At 42.4% G+C, this 19,041-nt stretch overlaps 1 protein-coding gene across 1 annotated transcript in view; it reads left to right on the forward strand.

Annotated features, from left to right (window-relative positions):
• NAMPT (nicotinamide phosphoribosyltransferase) overlaps positions 1 to 13,532 on the forward strand; it is a 45,539-nt gene extending 32,007 nt beyond the window's left edge. The window contains exons 8-11 of the mRNA XM_015409550.1: positions 4,125 to 4,244; positions 9,577 to 9,717; positions 9,848 to 9,979; positions 10,872 to 13,532. Of these exons, the coding sequence (XP_015265036.1) occupies positions 4,125 to 4,244; positions 9,577 to 9,717; positions 9,848 to 9,979; positions 10,872 to 10,985 (507 nt within the window). The 3' untranslated portion in view covers positions 10,986 to 13,532. The remainder of the gene's footprint in view (positions 1 to 4,124; positions 4,245 to 9,576; positions 9,718 to 9,847; positions 9,980 to 10,871) is intronic.
• Positions 13,533 to 19,041: the final 5,509 nt, after the last annotated feature.

Below are 19,041 nucleotides of genomic sequence, written 5' to 3' on the forward strand. Positions count from 1 at the left end.
GGGGGGGGAGGAGGCTGAACGGGTCTTGGATCTCTCAGATGCAAGCCCCGTTCAGCCTTCCCATGGGCTCCCTGGGCTTGGGGGGGAGGCTGAACGGGTCTTGGATCTCTCAGATGCAAGCCCCCTTCAGCCTTCCCATGGGCTCCCCTGGGCTTGGGGGGGGAAAGGCTGAACAGGGCTTGGATCTCTCAGATCTCTTCAGCCTTCCCGTGGGCTCCCCTGGGCTTGGGAGGGGGGGAGGAGACTGAACAGGGCTTGGATCTCTAAGAGATCCAAGCCCTGTTCAGCCTCCCCCCCCTCCCAAGCCCACAGGAGCCACTGGCACATACTCACCCGACGCACATACTTTCCCCCCCACTTTTGGGGGCGGGAAAAGTGCGTCTTATGGAACGAAAAATACGGTACCTTCCTATGGACATGGATCTGTCACACAGACAATTCCTTCGCTTCAGGCAAGGTTAGGAGGTGTTTCAATATACTGATCTCCTTTTTGACCTTGCTACTGCCCCAAGGGTCTTCACCAAATGTATGGCAGTAGTGGTTGCACACTTTTGCACAGGGGGTTGTAATATCTTCCCTTATTTTTATGATTGGCTCATCGTAGCTCCCAATAGGGACCTTTTAAAGAATCATGTTCAGTTAATCCTCTCCACTTGTGCCTGGCTAGGCCTGGTGGTGAATTGGGAGAAATCCCGTTTGGAGCCTTCCTGACTGGTACAATTTGTAGGAGCAAAGGCTTTCTAGGGCCAGGGCCTTTTTGGTGGCAGCTCCTACTTGGTGGAACGAGCTCCCGGAGGAGATCCGGGCCCTGCAGGACCTTGCACAGTTCTGCAGGACCTGTAAGATGGAGCTCTTCCACCAGGCTTTCGTGTAGGAGCCGCCACCACTGCACCACCACCACCAACTAGGCTGGGTAACATCGGGGAGTGAGATGGCCCCGTGACAATGAACGATAGTGCTGCCTGGAACTGATAGCACCGACCTGGGACCATCACCATCAGGATGCCATCTTGTTACTGAAGACCTTTTTTGAGACAGCTAGAGCACCTTGTATTTATTGGTATAAATGACTATAAATTGATTGTTTTATCTTGTTTTTAACTGTTTTAACCATTGGCATACGTGCCCAGTTTGTGAACCGCCCTGAGCCCGCTCGCCGGGCGGGCGGGCTATAAATCTCATAATAAATAAATAAATAAAAATACTAGAGCAATTTGTAGGGGCAAAGGCTTTCTACTAGAGCAAAGGCTTTCTTACCTGTAGACAGGGCAAGAGCCCTGAAATCCATGCTAAAGAGTCCCAAGCGCTTTAACCTTCCTTCAGCTTTCTTGAGAAAGAGTCCCAAGCGCTTTAACCTTTCTTTAGCTTTCCTGAGAAAAAGATTGCAGTCTGTTAAAACCATACAGAGACTATTAGGCCTGATAGCATCCACCACTGCTGTTATTCCACTAGCTAGGTGTCACATGCATGGGTTACATATCTAGTTTGTAAAGAAATATGACCCCACTGAACAGGGTCCTGGCTGTTACTTCTCTGTCCCCAGGGTGGATCTAAAATCCCTCTATTAGTGGTTGAAGGGGGCTAACCTTTTCATGGATGTTCAGTTTGGTTTCTGGGTTCCTGAGGTTATCCTTACCATGGATGCTTCCCTGGTAGGTTGGGACGCCCACTGTGAAGGGTTTTTGGGATCTTCCCTTAGCAGAGGCCTCATATCAACATTCTAGAGCTTTGTGCCATTAGACTTGACCTTATCACATTGGCAGATATTCTCGGGGGCAGGGGGATTTTGATTCAAATGGATAATGCCTCCACAATGTGTGGTGTGGGCTCCTGGAAGGCTCCCTCTGGAGGCCATAGTGGCTTGGGAGGTGGCAATCCATCTATTTCCCAGAGCTATTCACATAGCAGGAAGTCTGAATGTGGAGGCAGACAATCTGAGCAGGGTGTATCAGACCAATTACAAGTGGTCTATCCAGTCCAAGTATCTCGACATGGTGTTCAACACATGGGAGTATCCTCAAGTGGATCTGTTCACCATGGCTGAGGTGAGGAAAGCTGTGGATTTTTGCTCCCTAGTGGGCAGTGACCTTGCCTCACTAGGGGATGCATTTCAGATCCCGTGGTCGGGGACCCTATTCTATGCATTCTCTCCCCTCCCCCCCCCACCACACAGTCCTCTTCTGAGCAGGGTGATAGGGAAACTTGTGGCTGAGGGTTCAGACTGCATTCTTGTAGCCCCTTTTTGGCCACGTCAAATCTGGTTTGCAGAGCTGTACTGCATTGCAGATTCAGGATTCATAATGTTCCCACCTGCTCTGGATCTACTGACAAACGGTCGGCTTCTGTATCACGATATTGCAAGACTGTATCTTGCAGCATGGAGAATCCGGCCCTAAGGACATCCTTTTGTCCTGGAGTACAGGATATCCTTTTGCAAGCCAGAAAGTCCTCTATGAGGCATTGTTATGGTAGAAAATGAGTCTGTTTTGAGTCCTGAGCATCATAGAAGGGATTACTCCCCTTGGTTTGCCCACTGCCCTGTGTCTCAGAGTACTTACTTTCCTTAGCTCAAGAAGGGTTGGTAGTATTTTTGGTAAAGACCCACCTCACAGCCATTTTGGCATTTCATGAAGAAGTAGATGGTAGTTCTCTTTTCTCACACAGTTAGCTCAGCATTTCCCCAAGGAATTGTCAAATGTTTTTCCTCCTACTCCTCACATCATTCCCCAGTGGTCTTTGCCACTGGTGTTGACCAGTTGATAAAACCACCTTTTGAACCTTTGTCCACATGTCCTCTAGTGTTGCTTTCAAGGAAGGTGGCCTTTTTGGTGGTGGTGACTTCTGCCAGAAGGGTGAATGAGTTGGTGGCCCTCAGGGTAGATGCTCCCTTACTGAAGGTTTTTAATGAGAGGGTTAGTGCTTCACCCCAGCTTGCACTTCCTCCCCAAGGTGGTCTCCAAATTTCACCTGGCACAGGAGATCGTCTTGCCAGTTATTTTCCCTTCCACTGGATTGGAGGCTGAAAAAGCTCTGCATAAGATGTTAGGAGGGCCCTATTATATTGAAAGGACCAAATCCTTCCGTAAAGCTTTTTGTGCTTATTGGGGCCCTAAAAAGGAGAGGGCTGCCTCCTCGTAATCTCTGTTCCAGTGGGTGGTTGCTGCCATTCACTCCTATTAAATGGCAGTGGGAAAGTCCTTTCCGATGAGTGTCACCTCTCAAGTGCAAGGTTCCTTAGCTGCTTTCCACAGAAGGGTCTCCCTAGTGGACATCTGCAAAGCTGCTACCTGGTCGGTGGGGATTATGTTTGTAAAGCACTACGCACTGGACCTGCAAGCTAGGAGAAATGCCAGTGTGGTGAAGGCGGTCCTTCAGGCTTTGTTCCAGTGAGAGCATGGCCCCTCTTTCTCTGGTAGGTAGCTTGAGAATGGTCCTGATGTGGGGCTGCACTGAAGATGGAAGATGAAAACAGGGTTGCACTTACTTGTAACTGTTGTTCATCAGCGTCTTCTGTGCAGACACACATTTCTTCCCTCCTGCCCTGCTGTGAGCTCTTGCATGAGTTTCCCCCTACATTTAGGAGATCGCAGTGGCCTTGCAGGAACTGAGGGAAGGGGATGCCTGCTGCCGGAACACGTGTCGGGAAAGCATGTGGAGCCTGTGTACACCGGCTCCAGATTAGGGCAGGGCTCCCCTTTTAGGAGTTTTATACTAGGGCCTTGACCTGGATAGCCCAGGCAAGCCCAATCTCATCAGATCTTGGAAGCTAAGCAGGGCTGACCCTGGCAAGTATTTGGGTGGGAGACCTCCGGAGAATACCAGGGCCGGACGTCCAGAGGCAGGCTATCAAGCCACTTCTCTGAATGTCCTCCATGCCCCAGTAGGAGTCGCCAGAGGTTGCCATGACTTCCAGGCATGCACACACAAATGGAGGGAGAGAGGGAGGGAGGGGGGAGAGGAGAAAGAAAGAAAGATTTAAACTAGGAACAAATGTTCCATGGCTGGCCTCTGCAAACACAGTCCCAGTGTGTGCCTGCACAGAATACGTTGATGAACAACAGCTACAGGTAAGTGCCACTCTGTTTTCAATATAGTGATGAACAAATTTGCTTTGCTTTCTGCAGGTTTTGGAAATTCTAGGGAAGAAATTCCCTGTTACAGAGAATGAAAAAGGTTATAAAGTATTGCCTCCATACCTCAGAATTATTCAAGGAGATGGAGTAGATATCAACACATTGCAAGAGGTAAGACTTCCCCCCCCATTAAGATTTGTTTAAATTCCTTATCTCTTCATGCAGAGATAGAGAAAGAAATAGAGGCGATATATCGTAGAAACTCGGCGTATGCAAGACGAAATAAAAAAAAAAAGAGAGAGACACATAAAATTCTACAAAAGGGAAATAAAAGATAAAATACTTAAAATTGCAAATGAGAAGAAAATAAAGATAAAGGAGGTGGAAGTAAATTTCTTAAAGGAAACGCCTTGGCGGGTTAGGGAGAGGAGGAGAGAGTACAGTACCCTGACAAGCCTACTGAGAAAAAACGCAATCAGCTATAGATGGTTACTGCCAGAAGGGGTCTTATTCACATATGCAAGTAGACGCCAACGAATAGACTCCATATTTAAAATAACTTTTTGGAACAATATGGGGAGGACTTAGGATGGAGAAAGGAGCAAGATGAAGAAGAAGAAGAGGAAGAAGAAGAAGAAGAGGAGGAAGAAGAAGAAGGTGCAAGGGCTAGAGTAGAAGGAGAAGTGATGGGGAGGGGCAGGAGAAGAAAAGCGGGGAAAAAGGAGAAGAAGGGAGTTAAGATAACCCCATCCCAAGTACAAACTAGATTCCAATATAAAAAGACATATCGTAACTACAAAAACCTAAGATCCTGAAAATGTCAGGGAATAGGAATTTTAAAATTGTATCAATAAACATTAACGGACTGAATAGTCCCCAAAAAAGAAGAAGGACACTCCATCAAATTCACAAAATAAAACCTGAAGTTACATGCTTACAAGAAACACATTTAAAAAAAGCAATAAGGGGTACCTAGTGAATAAAAAACTAGGCCAGGAATTTATAGCCTCAGATGTAAAGAAAAAAAATGGAGTTGGTAATATATGTAAAAGAAGCACTCTCTCCAGAGTTAGTATATGCAGATGATGAAGGTAGAATTGTAGCAGGTAAAATAAAGTGACAAGGGAAAGAAAGTATGATAATCAACATTTATGCTCCTAATCAAAGGCAGGAAACCGTCTACAAAAAATATACGACTTGATAAGCAAATTTAATATACAAAATATATGTATTTTGGGGGGCTACAATGCAGTATATGACGACAAGATGGATAGGAAAACAGGGAGAAAGAAAGGGAAAGGCCAAGAACTACCAAAAACATTTGTAGATATGGCAGAAGAGTATAATTTGCTGGACTTATGGAGAGTTAGAAATATTGGAACCAAAGACTTTACATATTATTCTGCCAGGCATGACTCATGGTCTAGGATAGACATGGTATGGGCAACATTAGATTGGGTCCAAGAGTTGGTGGAGGTGGAAATTGCACCAAAAACATTTGCAGACCACAACCCCATTCTAATCTCCCTTAAGGAGAGGTGGAAAAAATATAGATGGAGAATGAATATAGGGCTTCTAAAGGACAAAGAATTTATAAAAACCACTAAAATAGAAATCCAAGAATTTTTCAAAAGAAACATACAACCAGAATCATCCATAGAAACAGTATGGGAAACCTTTAAAGCCTATATAAGAGGGTGGTGCATAAACCAGGAGGCATGGAGGAAAAAGAAAGGGAAGGAAGTCTATAAGAAAACTCTACAAAAAGTCAAAAAGCAAGAAGATGAACTAAAAGGGAGGAATAGTGTAGAAGGAAAAAACAAATTAAAACTTTTGCAACATGAAATGAATTTACTGCTAATACAGGAGATAGCGAGAAAACAATATGCAAAACAATATCTCTTTGACAATGCGAATAAACCAACAAGATGGCTAACTTATAGACTGAGAAAGGAAAGAGAGAAACGCACAATCCTAACTTTAAAGGACAAAAAGGGGTGTCCCAAACAGGATATGCAAGATCTAAAAAGAATTGTAGAACAGTTCTACTCCAATTTATATAAGCAAGAAGAACAGGACAAGGAAAAAATAAAGGAATATTTACAAGTTAACAAAGATGGAGAATTTGAGGAGAAACACAGAAAACTACTAAATGAAAATATCTCAATGTGTGAGGTAGTGGAAGCAATAAAAAAACAAAAAGAAAAAAGCCCCGGGACCAGATGGAATCCCGGCAGAGCTATATCAGATTTTTGAAGAACAGATAAGTCAACCATTTAAGGAGTTAATACATAAAATAGGCACAGTAGGTAAATTACCGAACTCATGGTATCAAGCGGCAATAACATTAATACACAAAACAGATACAGATCCCACAGAGATTAAAAACTATCGGCCAATATCACTCTTGAATGTTGACTATAAAATATTTGCCAATATCTTGGCAACAAGATTTTAAAAAATTCTGGGACACGTGATACACCACGATCAAGCAGGCTTCCTACCAAAAAGGCAAATTAAAAGTAATATGAGGACGATTATGGATGTGATAATTATGAACAACACCCAGGGAAACAGTTGGCTTTGATGTTCATGGATGCAAAAGCCTTTGATAACTTATCCTCTGAGTTTGTTCTGCAAAAACGAAGTTGCTGGGGAGGTGGAAGATCATTCATAACAATGATAAGGGCAATATACAACAGACAATATGCTAATATAATAATAAATGGAGATGCCTCCGCACCAATTGAGATACAAAAAGGAATGCGACAGGGCTGTCCACTTTCACCTCTATTATTTATATTCGCGCTAGAAACATTAAATAGTGTGATAAGAAAAGATAAAGAAGTAATAGGACTCAGAACAAGAGGGGAAGAATTTAAACTCCTAGCATTCACGGATGATCTAGTATTTATAATGGAAGACCCAATAACTTCATCCCAGCGGGTACTGAGTAATATACAGGAATTTGGGGGTAATGCAGGATTAAAGCTGAACCTGAAAAAAACTAAATGCATAACAAAAAATTGTGAGGTAAAAGTTATACAAAATTTACAAATAATAACCAACATACAGGTGGTGAAAAAAATTAAATATCTAGGAATAACATTATCCAACAAAACTAGTACAATCCTGGAAGATAATTACCATAAATTACAAGAAGGAATTAAAAAAGACCTTTTAAAATGGAAAAAATACAGCTGTCATTAATGGGAAGGATATCTGCCTTTGATAACTTATCCCACTGTTGCCCCCCCCCCCAAGTACCAAGAATACAGAGCATCACTTGCCCCAGACCGAGTACTTATCTATACCTTGTGGCTGATAGCCACTGATGGACCTCTGTTCCATGTGTTTATCCAATTCCCTCTTGAAGCCGTCCATTCCATGTGTTCTGCTCAGTAATTTCATTGAGTGCCCACGTGTTCTTGTACTGTGAGAAAGGGAGAAAAGTACTTCTTTCTCTACTTGCTCTATCCCATTCATAATCTTGTAAACCTTTTTCATGTCACCCCTCAGTCGCCGTTTCTCCAAGCTAAAGAGCCCCAAGCACTTTAACCTTTCTTCATAGGGAAAGTGTTCCAACCCTTTTATCATTCGAGTTGCCCTTTTCTGCACTTTTTCCAATGCTATAATATCCTTTTTGAGGTGTGGTGACCAGAACTGTACACAGTACTCCAAATGAGGTCGCACCATTGATTTATACAGGGGCATTATGATACTGGCTGATTTGTTTTCAATTCCCTTTCTAATAATCCCCAGCATAGTGTTGGCCTTTTTTATTGCAGTTGCACACTGTCTCAACATTTTCATTGAGTTATCTACTACGACTCCAAGATCTCTCTCCTGGTCAGTCTCTGCCAGTTCGGACCCCATCAATGTTTATTGATATTTAGGATTTCTGGCTCCAATGTACATCACCTTGCACTTGGCCACATTGAACCCCACTTGCTTTGGTTAAGACTTTGGTCATATAGACCTGTAATAAATTGAATTGAATTGAACCCCATTTGCCATGTTGACGCCCACTCTCCCATCCTCGAAAGATCCCTTTGGAGTGCTTCACAATCCTCCCTGGTTCTCACCACCCTGAACAACTTTGTGTCATCTGCAAATTTAGCCACTTCACTGCTTACTCCCAACTCCAAAACATTAATAAACAAGTTAAAAAGCATCGGACCGAGTACTGATCCCTGTGGTACCCCACTGCTTACCACCCTCCACTGAGAAAATTTCCCACTTATACGCACTCTCTGTTTCCTATTAATTAGCCAGTTTTTGATCCACAAGAGGACTTGTCCTTTTATCCCGTGACTATTGAACTTACTTTGGAGCCTTCGATGAGGAACTTTATCAAAAGCTTTCTGGAGCTAGAGGTCATGCTGTGTGAAGTGTACTCAGATAGGTGATTGTGCACTCCCCCCTATCCCTAGCACTCTTTAGGCTGCTCTGATAGATCCTTTGGATCGAAGTTTTTGTAGGGCACTGTGAGTGCTGCAGATGGCAGGTAGAGAAGTCACACATCTTATGATAGCAAGAAACAGATCTCCAGGCACTGACTGGTATCACTCAATAGAATTTTGGTATTAGGTTACATAGTAATCAGTTTTTTTCTAAGCAGTTCTCTTTTCTTAAGCTTTGCTTTACGTGTATGAAAAATGATCACATTTGTGTTTACATAGTTTATTAATTTTAAAGTAATATTTTCTTATTTGTGAGCCAGGCCTAACTATCCCTGAGTACATACTTACCTGGAGATATGTAATGTTTTGCCAGCAAATTATGTATGCAGTTGGCAAAATTTTTCCTGTTTAGGAAGGGAAACAGAGTTGGAGAAACATCATAGATTCTCCATGTGAATGAAAATCTAAGGAAGGTTGGAAGAAGAAAAGTTGCAGAGCCAATTGATTAGTATGAACCTGGGTTGGTAATGTATGATAAAAATAAACTACTATAGACCTGTTGAGCGGCTAATTTGTTGACCTCTTGTAATGCTTGAATGCTGCTGGTAACTGGCAAGATACTACTTGACCTGTACAAAGCACTGTCTGACCTTGAACTGAAATAACATGTGGACAAACTCTAACTGAAGAGGTGGCAGAGTTTGTGTTCTTTGAGAATAAAAAGGGCTATGTTGTATGCATCCCCAGAGGGTGCTGTCATGTTAATAAGATGCCTTACCCACTCTTTCTCCAAAAGAAAGCTACTTGGACAGAAGTTAATTTTCTCTATGGGCTTTGCTCAGAATGATACAAAATGACACTCCTGGACCCCGTAAAAATATACCAATGGTACAGTTCTTTGGTGATGAATTTCTCTAATTCAGATGACATTTTAAAATGAAAATCCAATCAGCATGCTTAGTATCAGTGGCTGTTAAATGAACTCCATTCCTGTTATATCTATGGTCTGTAAAAGAACACCATTCTAAATGTATGATATGGAAAAATATCATGCCTGATTTGCCCAGTTCTTAAAATACTTTCTGCGACTTTCTTACCAGATTGTGGAGGGAATGAAGCAGAAGAGATGGAGTATTGAGAACATAACCTTTGGGTCTGGTGGAGCTTTACTGCAGAAAATAACTAGAGATCTACTGAATTGCTCCTTCAAATGCAGTTACGTGGTAACCAACGGTCTTGGGGTATGTTCTTGAAATGTAGCTTTTACATGGGGGAAGGGATTAGTCCATTGATTTCACTGTTCGTTGTGTCTGAGAGCTGCTTTGGAGGGAGGATTAACTTTGCTCACAGCATCTTTCACTTTGTGTTTAGGTAAATGTCTTTAAAGATCCTGTAGCTGATCCCAACAAAAGATCAAAGAAAGGCAGGTTGTCTTTACACAGGACGCCAAATGGAGAGTTTGTTACCCTAGAAGAAGGCAAGGAAGATCTTGAATATGGCCAGGTATGTCTGATTTGATCCCTTGGTTTAAAAACAGGTAACAGCATCTGTCATTTTTGTAGCATGCTGTACAGTTGCTTGCAATACTGCCACATTCATCTCTACAGGCACTTCTTGTTGTTCAGTCGCACAGTCGAGTCCGACTCTTCGCGACCCCATGGACCAGATCCCGCCAGTGCCTTCCTACAGGCACTGCTATACACTTATCTGAGCTCTTTGTTACTTTCACATACACAATGGTGTTTTGCTCCATCTCCCAACATAGCTTCAGACACAGTATTTTTCAATGGAAACATCAGAGTTTCAGTGAAGAATTCTCAAGTGATAGGACACATGATGAGTTTGTATGTGTGAATGGACACAGTGTTTCATCTTGATGCAGGGTTAAATGTGGGTATTAGTGTTAAAGCTCTGGCTTCAGTTGCCCACTTGCAATGGGGTCTGTTAGGTATATGCCTAAGAACCTGATCTTGCATTACATCAAAACTAAGCTGAGCTCTGACAATTGAAAGGGGAAGGAGTAGGGAGAACCAGGTGCCAAAGAAGTAACAAGACAAAGGAAAGCCAGTAGATAGAGAGAAGCAACCAGCAGTTTATATCCTCTCAATTTGTCTGCCTGCGGCCCCTGTCTCAAAATCTTCAAGAGGAAGAACCTGTCTAAGATGTGGTTACTTCTGACATGATTAATGTAACAATATGAGCTGCTGTGAGTCACAGCTCACTTCAGATATGCTCACAAGAAAGGTGAACATTTAAATAGGTCTTGCCACATTGCATCTTACAGCCTGGCCATTTATTGATCTGTGTCTGTGCCCAGAGTAGTATGTCCATCTAGCATCAACAGTTTGAGAAGTGTAATATTGTTTTACTGAAACTGGAAAAAATTGTCTTGCAGGATCTTCTTCACACAGTGTTTAAGAATGGAGTAGTAATGAAATCTTACTCATTTGACAAAGTGAGGGAAAATGCCAAGCTGAAGACAAGTGAACTGGAAGTGGCCCTTCACTAAAGTTTCTTTCCACATTTGTATGTGTGTAACAATTATGTACTACATAGCTAAAGATTTCCTGTACAGATCTGTGTGTTTGTGTTTGCCACATTGTAGCCAAATTATTTGTTGGTTTATGGACATCACTGCCCTATTTTTTTTCTTACCAATCTTGAGAAAAGATGGAATTGGGAAAATACTTGTGGTGTAAACCATGTTCAGTGCACTTCTAAGGCCTTTTGCCAGTAGTAATTCAATCTGGTATTGATCTGCTCACAAGTGACAGAGCTGAGACTTTATTTGTGTATGTATATGGATACCACAAAACAGATTTGCATAAAAGTATCATTGCTTTATGTTTATATTTAACTTGTATTTTTGTACAAATAAGATTGTGTAAAATGTATTTAAAGTTTCAATAATTACGTCTTTCCAACTTTTCATGATTTTTAAGAGCACAGACTTTCAAGGAAATACTTGGGGTGGGGGAATTCATTGCCTTTTTTGTCCATTGATCAGCAAATAAAACATGGCCTTAAAAAGTTTTATTGTGACAACTGCTCTATTTGAACATTTAATCGGGATTCATTGGTCCCTTGGGATCCCACAGAAGTACAGATCTCGCTATTCATTCTGGTTATATCTGTGTCAGTCGACGACTATGTTTCTGTTCTCAGTGGAATGGTGAAGTTCTATAAATAAAGAGACCTTGCTAGATGGCAAGAAATGTAAATGGAATGCCAAATGTGAAAGGACTTTTTACAGCCACAGAGATTGCCAAGTGTGCCTCTGTGTGTTAATAGTAAGATCACAGCCCTAAGCATGCTTATCTGGGCGTAAGTCCCATTCAGGTCAGTGGGAGTTACTTAAAGCAAATATGCATGCGATTGGGCCACAAAACTTCTAAGGGATCTCATCTTCTGCTACAGCCTGTTGCCATGTAAAACACCATTATGGAAGTGGTATATTAAACACTTTGGGGTTTATTTTTCCACGTTATGACATCTCTAAAGCAAATACTGGACTGAATAGTGCACTTTTTAACTTTTTTGTATTTTGGTCATTGATTTTTGCCGTTTTGTCACTGGATATTATATTGTATAGACATCTTGACTATTTTTTGTTAAAACAATTTTAATAAAACATGCTAGCCAAACTCCTTTTACATTGGTAGCATCTCCTATAGGGGAACACTATGCAGAGGTTAACTATTTTAAAAACAGTTTTAAAAAAAGGGAATGAAAGGTACTCTTCTTTTTTGTGACTGAACTTGATTCACTTTCTGTGTATGCTCTGAATTGCTTATTAAAAGAACAAGATGGTCAGTGATGTGACCTGACAAACTGTATTAAGTTCTCAGGTATGCAGCCATGTTTTGGGACAGTTCCTAGAAAAGAAAGACTTGCCCACTTTTGTAGAGGAAGCACAATAATGGCCTTGGACTAGCTTTGAGGTATAAAATCTCTGGTCGCTGCTGAGGGGGCACTTGGTTTCATCAATTGGTTTTATCAATACTATGGGGTATGGTTTACCCAAAGTATCACAAAATTCAGATAACAAAGATAATAACTTTTAAAGTGCTGGAAAAGCCATATTTTAACATTCTTACTAAGGATCATATTTAAATACCAAGACACACAGTTTGCTTAATAAGGTTTCTGCCATTACTGTATATGGTTATACACAGATGTAGTAATTAAGAACAATGGCTTGGCTAACTCTCTACATTCTGGCTTTCACACTCAAAAGCAGCCTGTCCTGCCCCTGATGACTGCATTTGAGTTTTTCAGAAAATGGAATGAAAGTCAGCAGAGGCTTTCACCACCATACAATGGATTGGAGCCCTTTAAAAAAAAATATGCATGGATGGTGTGTGTGTGTGTACTCACACACACACACACACACAGAGGCAGATTCCTCTTCCTGCACCAGTCCTCCAGTTCCCTCTTTGTGCTGCTCCTGGAGTCCTCTGTCCCTAAGGAACAGCATTTTGGGCTGCTATGTAAGGGAAACAATGGAAACGTTTTAGATGGAATCCAACCCAATGCACTGGGGGGGAACAGACTGTATGATAGATGGTACCAAAAACTGGTAAATCTGCATAACTAATATTTTTGTACTTGAAATCTGTAGAAAGGCACTATTATGTACTCATAATTCCCTGACTGAATGTTTAGTTTCTTAGTTGTTTCATAGTTCGATGCTATGAATTTCTTCAGCTTAGATTTGTTAAATAAAGAAAATCTTATCTTTCAAGTCAACCTGGTGCTAATGAGTTCTGGGCTCTTACCACTAAGGTTTTTAGTGTTAGACAGTTGACATCTCCATCAATTTCATGTTGGATACAACTTACTGCAGAGCTTGAAGCTTAAATATTCTAATTCTTCCATACAGAAGCAAACAGCATGCTTGGTTTTTGCTTTGAACAGTTGTAGGAACTGATACCTTTAAGCTCCCCATTCTGAACAGTTAAATACCTTTATTTTAAAATGGCCATTGGGAATCTTCCACTGTTGACTCTAAACATTTATTTGTAACCTGTATTTAACAAATTATGACGTATTTTTTCCTCAGATGAATGATTATGAAATTGATATAAAATCTTTTTATAGCAAAGATTGCCTTGGAAGATTTGTGATGTATTTATTGTTTGCCAAAATTCAAACAAACAGAATTTTCCTCTAGTTTTACATTCCTTAATCTACCTAGCAAAGTAAGTATTTATCTATGTTGAAGTAGTTATAATGTACCTGGAATCAAAGATAAATGTAATGAACATAGAAATAAAGTTTTAGTTCCAGTAGTGAAATTTCCAGCTATTTGGCTTATTTTAGAATCGTGCTGTTTAATCAGCAAATAACTTGTACGTATATTGTGAAATGCCTAAAGTATGGTGCCTGGAACTAGGGATGGCTGGCCTTTGCTCTCGGCATGTAATCTGTTCTCCAGACGTTATCCAGAGGGTATCTTGTGAATCCCGGTTAGGGTTGCCAACCCCCCCGGTTTGCCAGGGGTCCCCCATTTTGGGGGGGGTTCAGAAGCCCCATCCCCAACCCCCACAGCCACCCATCGCTCTCCCTTTAAGTGTGTAGAACCCGTGTTTCCTCCCAAGCCTGATCTCCATAAGCTTGCAGGGAAATGCCAGCTTCGTGCTCTTAAAAGGGAAACGCAGCTGCTCTTAAAGGGGAAACGCCGGCTCCTGCATTTAAAAGGGAAACGGCGGCTCCTTTAAGTGCAGGGAACTGCCGTTTCTGGAGATCTGGTGCACGGGCGGGGGGGGGACGTCCCCAACGTGACGTCATCACGTCGGGGATGCCCTGCCCCCTCCAGGAACGCCCTCAAAGTCCCCCGCTTGGGGTGGAAGATGGACTTGGCAACCCTAATCCCGGTTAACCTGGTAGCCTTGGACAGTTCTTGCAGATTTGTAGAAAAGGTGGAACTACCATGTTTCCCCGAAAATAAGACACTGTCTTACATTTATTTTTTCTCAAGAAGACACACTAGGGCTTATACCACAAATGCATAGAAATCCTGCTAGGGCTTATTTTGGGGGTAGGTTTTATTTTCGGGGAAACAGGATATATTTTCTTCAGCTGAACTTGAGCATGTGTTTCTATATGAGCATCAGATTTCTCTTATATTCATTTGTGTTGTGGCTTTGTACTTCCAAAACTGCAGTGTGTAATACCAAAGTACCCCCCCCCAAAAAAAAAGGACATGAAGTTTTCTTATGCAGCTTCAACCTGCCTCTGTGCATTAAAAGGCTAGTATAGAAGAACAGACAAAATTGTCTTTGCTGTCTGTGGGTACTCGGCTTCCTGTTTAGCTGTGCATGCAGTGTTTAAGAAGTAGCTAAACTATGTGCAAAGCTTCTCAAAAGCAATGCCTTGGATATACCTGTAGTGAAATATTTTGAGTATTTACATACCACTTTTCTACTTTATACAGATGTGGCAGAAGTTCTTCCTCTTGGAAAAGCATGATCTGGAAAGGGGCTGAAGTTTAGTGAGAAAGCACATACTTTATACACAGATGTCTGAACTTCAGGTTGCTCTATCTGTTGATGGATGGCCGGCCAGATGTCGCCCCAGACATTTTGAACAGGGCTTTAGAGGCCGCGGTGTTACCCATGACAGCTTTAATAAATAAATCCTTGCCTTTGGTTGAATTGGGGAAATTAGCAGCAAAGGCAAGAGCTAGCAACAGGTTGGGGTAAAAGCGAGGACCTACTATATGTGTTTATGGAGATAGTCCCTGGCTGAGTTAATAACCAGTCCAAATTGTGAATGAAATGGGCTTTTTAAGGAAAAATAATAATTTGGATATTTCCACTCAAATCAAGTTTTGCAAGCATACAAGAAGAAATAAAAGCTGACAGAAAGGTGGGGGATCAGGGTAATACTATACCTATCTTGAACAGGCGCAGAGGTCCGGAGGTTGGAGAGTGAAGATGCATGGACCCAGCCAGGGAGACCATGGAGGACCTGAGTTATGATCAGGGGTGATGGCTTTGTGCGCACCCAGCTCAATCACACTATGCCTGTGTGGAACGGCCTATAGTTATACCCCAATATGATTCCTGGAAGTATGCTAAAGTGTGGTGACTAGTCTCACAATGGATTTATGGGATTCCCATTGTGGAACAATAGCGTGATCTGGCATTTCCCTGGTGTCAGATAATGGAGGTGAAGTTTCTTAATGTGTGACAGGATGAACCTGAATGGGTGACCATTCAACTGGTAATATTTACCTTGATGGGTCTGGCATAGGTGTAATGAATGCAGATATTTTAGACAAACACATAGAAACAGGAATGAGAAGATTATCTAGAAGGTATTTCCTGACATTCAGGTGTGACAGGATTTGGGGCAGGAAACATCCAACATACTCCATTCATGACAGAGACACAGACCAGTGGCTCTTTGTCTCTGTCTGCCTGTACATTTGACAGACAAAAGACCGGTCATTTGGTCAGGAGGAGATGCCTTAGGCAAGAGCAGAGATTTGTCCATTCTTTGCCTTATGGACTGAGCATAGACGAACTGGAGGGGTTGTCTTGCATGGAGGATGTTTGGCAGTGCAGCTAGCCCTGTGCTCTTCACTTGGCCTATGTTTAAACCAAAGTGATATTCTCTTAGTCTCCCAGCAAAAGCCACTACTTAAGCTAGGCCTGGCTTCATGAGGGCACTGCTTTTGGAGGTTCAGAGGTGGTTTTGGGGTGCCTCTTTCTCAGGAAAGACCACTCCTGGTACAGGGGAGGAGCTGCATGTTACAGTGGCTGGATGTTAGTTAGTTTTATTATTACGGTTTTAAGACCAGCATACAATACAAACATAGTATGAAAAAAGGGGAAAAAACCCATAATATACAGAATAAAATCTCAATTTAAAAACTTTTAAAATGCGACTCCCGCAATCTAAGAATCAATGCACAGAACTCAGCGACTGAACGTGTAATCTCTGCATTCTTATCTGATAGAAGCCAGTGAAGTCTTGCTTTGTTCGTATTGATGTGACCAGGTATCCTATCAACTAATGGGGTAATGATTTTAAGATGAGCCTCTCTGTAGAATGGGCAACTGAAAAGCATATGTTCTACTGATTCGACCTCGCATGAAGAGCATGAACATAGCCTTTCAGGGTAGTGGGTTTTATTATACCTTCCTTGAATAACTGCAGATGGAAGGGCAGAACATCTGGCTAGGGCGAATGCCCTTCTATAGTTCTTTCCCTCCACTGAAGTCAGATATGTAGCCGGCTCAATGGTGCTTATGATATTTAGCAATACCCTGAGTTTTGAAGCCTTAGTGATATCAGATTGTCGTTCGATATCCTCAACTCTTTTAATTAGCCCTTTGGCTTGTTCAAATCCATAGGATAGAAGTAGCTGAGGTAAGAAACCAATTCTATGAATATAAAGGTAGACTGCCTTAATCCAACTGGATTTGAAATCATCATGGAATATCAGGGGAAGCAAGCCTTGAGGGTTGAAATGACCTTTCAGCCACATATAGATAGATAAAATACAAACCCTGGCTTCAAACCTAAGATTACCAGACTCAAGTCGTATCTAGGCATTGGATACACAGGAACTTGCAGAACAGCTCTGAAAAATTTGGATTGGACTCTTTCTTGCAATGCAAAGCATGAAGAAGGCGGTTCTAGGAATGTTCCCTTAGAACAGTTGTGCCAATGTTTTGGCCTTAAATAACTTCAAGGCTGCAGGAACAAAATGTCCACCATGAGTTCAAAAAAAATTTAGTATGGCATTTGCGGATCTTTCCCCTAGATCAGCAGCATGTTTGCTGTGCTTAACCCTAGAACCAGAGGCCTGTAAAAACTATGCCCAAGTATTTAAAACTATCAACTTGTTCTATCTGATGGCCATTTATTGCCCAGTTCCTGAGTTTTGGCCTACTCCCAAAGGCTACAATTTTGGTTTTTTGATAGTTAGTTGTGAGAAGCTCCTCCTCACAAAACATGCTGAGCTTCTTTAGGGCTCGCCTAAGACCAGCTGGGGTTCAAGATAATATCACAGCATCATCAGCATAGAGTAAAACGGATATATGCCGGTTGGCAAGTTTAGGGGGATGCAGATCAGAGATATTAAGCCAACTAACTATATTATTTATATAAAAAATAAACTGGAGCTAGTAGACATCCTTGCCTGACACTTCTGAAGGTTTTAATGGGATCAGTAAGATGGCCAAATCTACTGCATCTGACTCTTAGAAAGGTATGATCGGGCAGGGCCTGTAGTAAAACAAAAGTCTTTTATCAATACTTGAATTTAAAAGCTTGTTCCAGAGCCAAGGTCTAGAAACAGAATCAAAGGCAGATTTGAGTATTTCTCGATAAGGTGCTGTAGTATCAGGCAGTGATCAAGTGTAGACCTGCCTGGTCTAAAGCCTGCCTGTTCAATAACCAAGATATTTTCCTGTTCTAACTAGTCTAGGAATTTATTTAATAAATGTCCTGCATAAAGTTTGCTTATGATGTTTAGTAAACTGATTGGTCTATAGTTGGATGCGTCTTCCTTCTTACCCTTTTTATAAAAAGGGACAACTACAGCTAAACCCCATGACTTGGGGATATGACCCATATTATCTATATGAGTAAAAAGGGGAGCTAAAAAAGAGGCCCACCAATCCTTATTCTCTTCTCATCTGATCCTGGGGCCTTGGCATTTTTTAGCAACCCAATAAGGGATTCAATCTCTCTAACAGTTATGGGGGACCATTCCATGATATGTTCTAATATTACCACTGGTGGAGAATGAGCAGTATCATTGTACAGTTCTCTAAAGAAGGAGACCCATCTATCCGCAGGAATACAGGCAGTTATTGGAGACTTAGCACCTGTCGCTCTATAGTGGCTGGATGGTCAGCTGAAGTTGAATCCAACGAATAAGGAAGTCCTGCACCTGAGTCATGGGGACTGAGGTTGGGAATTGGGCTCCCAGTCTTTGGTGGGGAACCATCTTGGGGTGATGCTGGATCCCTTGCTTACTATGGAGGCCCAGGTCACTTTGGCTGCCAGAACCACCTTCTACCATCTTTGGCTAGTCAGGCAATTGGTTCCCTATCTCACCCCTCAGGATTTAGCTACAGTGATCTACAGGGGTCTTTTGGGGCCGGAGCCAGCGCAAATGGTGGTGCGGCAAGCCCCACCCCCAGGTCCCCGCGCTGAAACGCTGGGGCCGGGGGGAGGCCGGAGAGCCCTGCCGCCGGATCCCCCAGCCCCACAGAGAAGCGCTGGAGCTGGGAGAAGCCCAGAGAGCCCCACAGCCGGGTCCGTGCAGAAGCGCTGGGGCTGGGGGGGAGGCCCAGAGAGCCCTGCAGTTGGGTCCCCATGCCCGTGCCAAAGTGGTAAGTAAGGGATCCATGGGGGTAGGGGTGGCGGGGGCTTAATGGGGGTGAGTGGGAGAGCCTATCTCCCTCCCTCCATCTCTGCCATCTTCCTCATTTTCTTTCTCTTCCTTCCTTTTTCTCTTTTCCTCTTTTCCTTCTCTCTTTCATTACCTACTTTCCTTCTCTCTATTTCCTCTCTCGCTCCTTCTTCTCTTCTCTCTCTCTCTC

Source organism: Gekko japonicus, unplaced genomic scaffold (assembly GCF_001447785.1).
Source record: "Gekko japonicus isolate JY-2015 unplaced genomic scaffold, Gekko_japonicus_V1.1 scaffold1374, whole genome shotgun sequence".
Taxonomy (NCBI): domain Eukaryota; kingdom Metazoa; phylum Chordata; class Lepidosauria; order Squamata; family Gekkonidae; genus Gekko; species Gekko japonicus.